This window comes from Meleagris gallopavo, chromosome 2 (genome assembly GCF_000146605.3).
Source record: "Meleagris gallopavo isolate NT-WF06-2002-E0010 breed Aviagen turkey brand Nicholas breeding stock chromosome 2, Turkey_5.1, whole genome shotgun sequence".
NCBI lineage: Eukaryota > Metazoa > Chordata > Aves > Galliformes > Phasianidae > Meleagris > Meleagris gallopavo.
The window spans coordinates 16,262,938-16,272,288 of record NC_015012.2 but is presented as its reverse complement, the minus strand read 5'-3'; the positions used below and the strand labels follow the sequence as shown (position 1 = coordinate 16,272,288).

Genomic DNA, 9,351 nt, shown 5'->3' with positions numbered 1-9,351 from the left:
GCAATACTGTCATCAAGAATAGAATGTATGACCACCACACCCATGCCTTTCCTTTAATTTCACAGTTTGTGGCACTGCCTACATGCTAGGCTGCAGCTGGTGCTCAGCTCCCACACTCCACCATGGGTACCGGTGACCGGGTCACGCGCACCCCCTCAAGGCCGGATCCCGTTAGCCAGCGGAAGTCCAACGCCGGGCTGCCGCGGGACTCGAACCCGCGATCCCACGGAGGCACGGAGGAGGCGGAGCCGCCACCTGCGCGAACCTTTCCGCAATCCGCCGCTCCTGGCGGGATCGCTGTGCCGGCTGGGCCGCAAACTCTGAGTCACGGACTTCGTGATTGGGCAGCCGCTTCCCACCGGCCAATGGGAGGCGTCGTTTCGCGGCGAGGCAGCGCCCGCCTACGGCGCCATCTTGCCGGCGCCGGGAGGAGAGGAACGGATTGTAACGGCAGGCAGCGAGTCACCGTGCGGCCCCGCCATGCCGCACTACCAGGCCTGGGAGGAGTTCACTCGCGCCGCGGAGAAGCTCTACCTCGCCGATCCCATGAAGGTGGGTGGCGGCAGCGCCGGGCCGAGTAGGCCTGGCGGGTGGGCCGGGCCTCCGGCTCCCGAGGGAGGCCTCGAGTAACGTGGCGCATCTGGGGCTCTCGCCGCCGCGTTCTTCAGCCGCCCGGTGAGGGAAGCAGCGCCGTAAGGCGGCCGCTCCGGGCCGCGTGCCTGCCAGCGCCCTGCGCCAGGCGAAGGAGAGCGTTTCCCTGCGTTTAATCCCTTCAAGGTGGCCTTCAAGGATAAAAATGGAGCGGTAAGGAGGGAGCTCCTTGCTGATACATCATCGTCACGCTCCGAAAAGTAGAACCAGTTCCCGTGCAACTTGCACCGGAACCGCGTTACCCGTGACACATGGGGACCGCGAAGACCTGATCTCAGAGAACTTGCGTGCGTGCCGACCTGTGGTACTTCTGTACAGCAGGTGCACCGTGACATCCGGAAAGGGGATTAAAGCAGTTCTCTTGAATGAAAGTATACTGAGAGCTGGCTTACAGCATATGAGACCATATCTGTTTGAATTAAAGGAATCACAGAGCTGTTGGGAGGGACCTCTGGAGATCCAACCCAAAAGCATTGATTAGCTCCCGTGCCACATTATTACCCACAACATCACTACAGACTGGAAGGGCTTTGTTTCCTGGAGAGTAATTGCTCTAGGAATTAACTTCTTAATGATTGCTTTTTGTTTCCAGTAACCTTTTTCTTCAGTTTGCGCAAACATTAAAAACCCTCAGCCAGAAAGTCATACAGAAGGTAACAGGACTTACAAGCTTGATCACCAGTAAGATAGGCTTAGTTTCATTCACCAGAAGTAGCATCATAGAATTATGGAATAGCATTAATTAAAGGGGACCTTAAAGCCCATTCAGTCTCAGCCCCCAGCCATGAGCAGGACTGCCCCCCCAGCTCAGGCTGCCCAGGGCCCCCTCCAACCTGACCTCAAGCTCCTCCAGGGTTGCAGCATCTTCAGCTTCTCTGGGCAGCTGTGCCAGTGCTACACCATCCTCTCAGTGAAAAACTTCTTCCTGACATCTAATCTAGATCTCCCATCTTGTAGATTAAAACTGTTCACCCTTGTTTATTTTCTATCTACCTACATAAAAAGTTGATTTGCATTCTGATTATAAGCTCCCTTTAAGTTTTGGAGGGTCACAATGAGGTCAGAGCCTTCACTAGGCAGAACAAAACTTCTTTCTTGTGCTGGGGGTCCCAGACCTGCCATTAGCATTCATAACCACTTCTTGTGCGCTTGCCTCCTACCTACTGATAAAAAACAAAATAATTTATTATATACTGCTTTGCAATATCCAATTAAATTAAGAGTTTAGAAAGGTTGTCGTTGCAGCCAGGAGCAGCTTTCCCTCTTTTCATAAGGGACCTTAAAGGCACTCTCTTCCTTCACACTCCGCCATAGCTATCAACTTGGTTATTTACAAGAGAGTTTATGTAGGCTCCAGAATCACAGTTGGAGTACTTTTCTTTAACTTGCCTGAGAAGCCTTTGTATGTAACTACACTTATAAAAAAAAACTAAGAACTGTGGGAGACAGGTCTGTGTTGTTTGGGAGCTGATGAGGCTGAATAGTGAGTGGTCTTGTTTCAGTGGGAGCAGTTACCTAGCCCATGTCTGTAACAGCCTCTGTTGTGCTTCTGGGCCTGCCTGGCTGAGAGGCGTAGTTTCACAGGTGCTGTAGTCAGAAGGCTTTCTTGAACAAGAAAGATAAGTCTGTGAAGAGATCTCTCACAGAGACAGTCTCAAAATGAGTTTTGTAGTCATGGTGATTGTTGACCATATCATAGGTCAACAAAGACCCATTTATAGCATGGGTTGTCTTAGTTCAGAATGTTCTCAAAAGCACAAGTTGCTTTGTTTATAGATACTAATGCCAGCTGAGATCAGAAACAATAGAAGTCCCCTTGATCAGTTCTGCATTCAGGAAAAATCATTGAGTGCTCAGTCAGCTGCTGAGAGTTGATTTTTATCACAATGGTTTTGAGAACTTCTATAACTGGAGAATGCAGAAGGGCTGTGGGTAGGTTGAATCTCAGGGCAGGTTACTGTGGTAGGAGCCGTTTTTAGCAAGTAGAATGCTTGCTTCCTGACTTCAGACCTAGCCTTGTTGAATCTTGAAAGCAAATTTGAAAGAGCCCTCTTCAGTCTTCTGTTTTTGTTTGTTGTTTTTTTAAATTACACTAGAAGTGTTTTGTTACGTCTCCCCCTCCACTTGTGAAAGCATTAGAATGATTCAAGTCTGCCTGAATGCTACTGAATTAACTGTATGACTGCAAGTAGAACAATTACATCATACTCACCTAATACATAATTAGATACTGTATAAGAAAAGAAGTAATGCTGAATTTATCCCACTCAGTCAAGCCTTCTCAAGCCTTCATACAGAACTATTTTCCTAAGTATTTTTTGTCTACAAACAAGCTTCCACTTAGTTTTGCTTACGTGTGATATATGGTGAGAGAGTGTCTTACATTGGCAGGACTCTTGTCATCTGTTTACCTGTCACTGGAGTCCCTGCAGATGTCACTGCTGTATTTAGTGTGGTTTGTACCATGCCTGATGCTATTGTAGTACTGATTTAGCACGTTAGGCAAGGAAATGTGGTGATATAACTTCCAAACCATCTTGTCTGTAAGGTTAATAGACAGTGGAGCTGGGGTCCACTGAGAGGCAGTGAAACTGAAGCAGTGCAGAATTCTAATAAAGGCAGTCTGAACTCAGGCACTCTTCCCCCATGCATTCTATAGCAAGTGATTTAGATATTAATTCTTAAAATGCTTGTCATTTCAGGTGCGAGTTGTTCTCAAATATCGACACTGTGATGGGAACCTCTGTATCAAAGTAACGGATGATGTAGCTGTAAGTACAGAACATACTCTCGGGGCTTACTGGACTTCAAGTATTTGCTTTTTGCAAGTATGAGCTCTTAGAAAACTGTCAGGTACACAAGGCAATGGCTAAAACCTTGTTTTGCTCAGGTTTCCCTAATTTCCTTCTGTGACTGAAACTGACTTCTGTAGTTCAGCTCTGCGTAGTCCACAAGAAGCTCTAACAAACACTTCAGTGTTCCTTATAGGTCTCCCTATACCTTTGGGTTTGTAGAATCCTAAAATAGTTATCTGAGCACTACAAAAAAAATCCATCTTCATGGAACTTCATTGGCACTTTCTGCTGAAGCGTTTCAGGAGCATCTTCAAACGTATTTACTACTGAGTATGGTCCCTTCACTTTGCTCAAAGTGGTGACAGGTTTAATCTGTAGGGTAAGCTGCTGCTTTGTGATGAGAAGACACTAAAGTGTTATCACAGTAAATTGTGACATTCATTCACAGCACAAAGATCCCATCCTCTGAAATGATATTATGGTACATGAACTGCATTTACTTACTATTTTTGTTCCAAATAGCCTGGAAGAATGCTTAGAAAACTTTCAAGGGATTAGAAGAGGGCAGCAGGTAGAAATAGAGTAAGTACATGCCAGCAACAAGTTTTGGTGGTAATAACATTACAGCCAAGTTGTTGTGCAGCCCAAGTAAGCAACAGTATTATGTCCATTCCTTACACTGAGATCTGGAAAAACCTGATTTTTCCTTCCCAGGAGTGGTCTGGCAGTGGTATTTCCAACACCTGGGCAAGATGCAAAACCAGTAATGACACTTCTTGGTGGTGTGACAGGGCTTAGTTTGAGTGAGATGCTGATCATAGTGTACTGATAACAGGGAAGTAAAAGGCAGTTCAGTTTGAAGTTTTCAGTAATGGAAGATTGGTGTCTGTGACTTGTAAGCTTCAGCTTTTTTATTTGCAGGCCTTCTTACCTGCTGCCAGTTGTGGAAGGCTGTTATGCCGATTATTTTGTAAAGGGAGGAAATAAAGGGTTTCCTTGCTGCTAAGTGTACAACTAATATAGCTAAAGGAAAAGAAAAAAAAGCTTTTCTCTATTGCTCATCTCTGAATTAAAATAGAATTTCATTGCTGGCAAAAGTTGCTGCATTCAGAGTGCTGGAGGATGGAGCATTGTTGTTTGTAATTGTTAGGGAGGTCTGAGCAGTCATACTGATGCTGTGCAGGTATAAGAAATTACTCATGCAGTGAAAGCTAAGCAGCCATTTTATGATTAGTCACTAACATATTGCTCTTGTTCCTTTTGCATTTACAGGCTTGTCACATGAAGGAATTCCTCTTTATCTTAATTAGATATTATTTCCCTTATTAGAACCATTAGAACCATCTTTAAAATGGATTTTGCTTAGGGGAGGAGGATCCTATTCAGTGGGAAATACTGATTGTGTCACTGTCAGTGTATAAGGACCATTAGAGACAGAATACACTTTCAAGATTAGAGAACAGGATAGTGAACACTTTTTCTAGATAAAATTCAACCTAAACCAAGTGTGCCCTTAAAGACAGCTTTAAAGCCCAAGTTTTAGCATCTTCGAGAGAGAGAAGATAACAGAATAAATGATGAGCTTCACTGTTTTCAAAACAGAAGGCAAGAACCTTTGAAAGAAAATTAAACAGGCATTTTAAAAGAAGGTAGATGGGTATTGCTGCTGCCACATAATAGCAACATACCACCAATGTTCATTGAAGTACTTGTTCCATTGGTTCAAGCACAAATTCGTTGCAGCTGTAAGCGGGGTAAAAGCAGTGCAAGTGGAATCTGATACTAAGCAACTTTCTCTTGCAGTGCTTGCTGTATAGAACAGACCAGGCACAGGATGTAAAGAAGATTGAGAAATTCCACAGTCAGCTGATGCGACTGATGGTGGCTAAGGAATCCCGCAGTGCTGCCATGGAAACAGACTGAGCTGCTGAAAATAAAGGAGCGCTCCGGATTTCACTGGAAGAAAACATCTCTTGGATTTGAACAAACAGTGGGACAGGAGATGCTTTTACATACCGAAGTGGACTGTTACAAGTCTAGAGTATCTTCCTCCCCAGACTCCACTTTGGAAAACTAAGAAAATTAATGCTTTCAATTGAAAGCTTATATTTATTTTTGGGAATTGAACAAGAAACTATTCTTACACGCTGAGTACGCTAAGAAGACAAATCTTTACAATTCTACAGTACTTGTGTGTGAATTTGGTGGGCCACAAGCATATTTCTGGAAAGTTGTAATAAAATTTCATATAGGTTTTGTTGTGTTCATATGTTATGCTGATGTATTCTCAGTGAGAGGCTTTATTAACATAATACTGTAGTATGATTAATGGACCTAATAAATATTTACATAAATAATATACTTCAGTGGGGTTTAGAAGAATGGTTGCTTTCTGAACTGAAATGTTAAAATTGCCAACGTATTAACACTGCACCTAGCAAAATTTCAGCTTTTAGTATTGATTTTGGTCACGCGTAACATCAGCGATGCGTTTGTAGAATACATGTTATATTGGGTAAATAATTAAGCTTCTCTGTTTGAAATGTTAAAGTAACACTTGCTGTATACAGTTAGCAATACTCAAGCAGTTTCTTTTCTGGTTAGGCAAATATTGATGAAAAATACCAGAACATCTTTTCAGTACTTGAACTAGTGCATACTAGAAAGGGAGACCTTTCCCATCCATGCCTCAGGCAGAGTTGAAGTATATCAGCAGGACTAATTCTAGAAGCTTTTGCCTTTTATGTTAATAGAGGAATGCAACCAACCACTATCCAGTCATCATTTTTAGCTACTTGTGAACTGTGCATTTTCAAATGTTACATGAGGCATGTGGATGTCAACCAGCTGAACAGGTAGATAAAAACCAGCTTAATAAATACCACTGTCAAAAACAGACCCATGCCCACTAGGCTTTGACTTTTTTTCCACATGCTTACCTCTGGTAGGCTGATGAAAACTGTCTTTTGCAAATGCTTTTATGCTTGACAACCCAGTAGCAAATTGATAGTGGACCATGCATACTTAAAACTACATTTTGTTTTTTATATAAATATGCTACTGGTGTATTGTATGCCCAGATTGTTTTGGCTTTAAAAAAAAAAGAAAAAAGCCATAGGCATACAAAGACTCATCTGTACTAGCATTTAAATATGGCAAAGCAATTCACTTCAGTAGCTACCTGTTGTCACTGACATTAAATAAGCACACTCTACTTAGAAGCAAAAGAATTCTCACATTTGCTGAGGTCTCTAACACAAAACACAGGCTCAGCTGCTGCAGTAGAGTACCCAACCAGGTGATGTGCAACATTGCATGCTTTTGGAGAGCCCTTGGGTGCTAAATTGCCAGTAGCTACTCTGTAGGAGTGACCTACAAGTAATGGTTTTGGATTGGCTTTTGAAATGCAGATAAGCCCAGAGAGAAGGCTAGACTTCGTCCACAATTAAGCTAGAATAAGATGCTGTGATCTGAAAATTTTCCTTGATGCTCCAAATTGTCATCTTAATATTGCAATATAGTATGTTAAATACTCAAGGCATTTTTTAATCTAGAATACTGTTCTGCAATGTACAGATGCTGTACAGAAGTCACACAAGTGAAGTTTTACACTGCTAACTTGGCAGGTGCAAAGGCTGCTGCTATCTCAGTGTGATTTTTGGCCACTTATAAATTGGTTTGGCACGTAGATGTCTTCTATGAGCAGAGGGATAGAAAGATTTGACTGTGCATGGAGTGCATTCGCTTGTGCATGGAGGATAAAGGTAAAGAGAGAGAGCTGCCTGTAAACTTTGTGCACCAGGGGGCTGAAAGGATTGAACTAGAGACCTGAGGAGGTTTTAAAGGGGAGTACTGGTGACTAGCAGAGGGAGGGATTACAGTGCTATACTAAATTGCAGCTGTCAAGAAAAAGAGGCAAGAAAGTTTCTGGTTGTCTAAATTCAGACATTATTGCTGTAAAATCACGAGGGAATTATTAAAGCTGCATTCTTAAAGGTGGTGTTATGCTTATTCTTTGTATACTTGCTGGAAAATGAAGATGGTACTAGCAATATTTTTATTATAATTGCATAAAGCTATTGCTTTAAAAACAAACAAAAAAGCCTTTAGAAACTCATTTAGGGAAAAAAGGTGATGTATGATGTATTTCACGCTTCTTGACTTTGCCCTGCAGCTTTCAGTCACTTCAGTACTCTGTGTTCATGGGATGGTAGAAACACTGAACTCAAAGCTCTGCTTTTTACTGCTTATACTCTTGATGAGAGTAGTTTGCACTTGCTGCATATGTACTGTAGTTACCCGTTCCTAATAAACTTTGTGAAGGAGTTAGGCCAAACTGCCAACTGCTCAAAGGTGTCTGTTGATACATGATGAAAAAAACAATCATCTTAACATGGCTGCTGCTTTAAAAGGTAACTGATGTGAGTAGAATATCTGCACTCAGAAGCACTGAATGTGGCAGCCCACAGCAAATGCTTCTGGTTTCCGGAAGCAATTATGCCAATTAAAGGATTCAAACAGCCAGCTTAGGAACCTATACGTAACTTGTCTGGTAATGGGAATCTTTGCAGGAAGACTGAAGTTATTAAAATCAAAGGATGGTTTTGCTTGCTTTAGCTTATTTTATTGCTGCTTATGTTAGTTATCTTCAGTCACCATCTCATTCTGTGAGTGCAGTTTAATAAAAAGAAGGCTCTATTACCTTTAGAGTTTTTAATTCTAAACCTCTGGATATGCAAGCATATTCTGGATTACAGGAAGATCCTTTAATTATCTGTAGAAGTGAGAACTGGTTACAAGTCATGGTTTTAGAGATGACTGTGAAAGAGGCTTTTGTTTTCATCAAACTCTTGAGCTAATGCTTTCAAGAGCATCAGATTTATTCTGGAAAATTAAGTGCTTTTGTGCCGAGTCTGTGCAAATGGGGAATTGAACTGAAGCCAAGCCTTTAATAATGTTTTAACTTGTCAAAATAATTACATTTTATCTCCATAAGTTCTTTCCTGCAGTGCAAGAAAAAAAATGTGGATACTGCTCAACATTCCCTGTAATCAGTGTGGAGGAACCTTGGTTTCTGCCAGCCACTGTCAGTAAGCCTTTGATGGTTGTTGTTCCTTTGGGTTGATTTTAAGGGATTACATCATCTGTAAAGTGTGTTGCCCTCTTGCTTCCGAGGGAGCAAATCCGCTCACTTCTTTATAAGTACGGGAACACACTGTTGTCCTGTGCTTGTGCTTTTTCCCCTTCTTTTCTGCTTTAGGGGAAGATGTTCCACAGAAATGATACTGTGGCCACATCTAAAAGGCATTTGAGATTGATCTGAGGTGGAAAAAGGAATCTATAGTAAATACCTATCACACTTTTTTTTACTTCTGTGTATCTTCTCATCTAGACACCAGATTCTGCAACAGTTCCCATTCTTTCAAAAGATTGAACATGAACACATAGCCTTACAAAGTTGGATCTCAAACAGAGCCTGATTTGTACAAAGCACTGTGCTGAGGTAACTCTAAGTGTCATTGACTGAAACGAAGTTGCTTCTGTCAAGAATATTTAGGAAGCCTTCTTGTGAAGATCCATTAAGAAAGATATCCACTACCTTTTTTTTTGTTTGTTTGTTTTTTTAAATCTAGTCTGTGCTCCACATCTAATTTTTGCTTAAGTTAATAGTGATGTCACTTCCAAGAGATGAGGTATCTATTCTGAGAACTTGATACCACTTTAAAGATAGGTGCTGCATGACTCAAGATAAAAATCTTTGTAAGCAAACAGCTGCATTATCTTTCACACAGGCCTTGAAAGGTATTTCAATCCAGACAAGAGTTAAATCATCTTTGTGCTGGAGATGACATAACACCTTTCATCTGTTGTTACTTTTACAGCAAATACTCTTCAGACTGACTTC

General features: G+C 41.9%; 1 protein-coding gene across 1 annotated transcript; it reads left to right on the top strand.

Annotated features, from left to right (window-relative positions):
- Positions 1-385: 385 nt before the first annotated feature.
- SRP9 (signal recognition particle 9) lies at positions 386-7,782 on the top strand. Its single transcript, XM_003203825.4, has 3 exons — positions 386-552; positions 3,354-3,422; positions 5,250-7,782. Exons 1-3 carry the CDS (start codon positions 481-483, stop codon positions 5,367-5,369), a joined length of 261 nt encoding a protein of 86 aa, XP_003203873.1. The 5' UTR covers positions 386-480; the 3' UTR covers positions 5,370-7,782.
- The last annotated feature ends 1,569 nt before the right edge of the window (positions 7,783-9,351 follow it).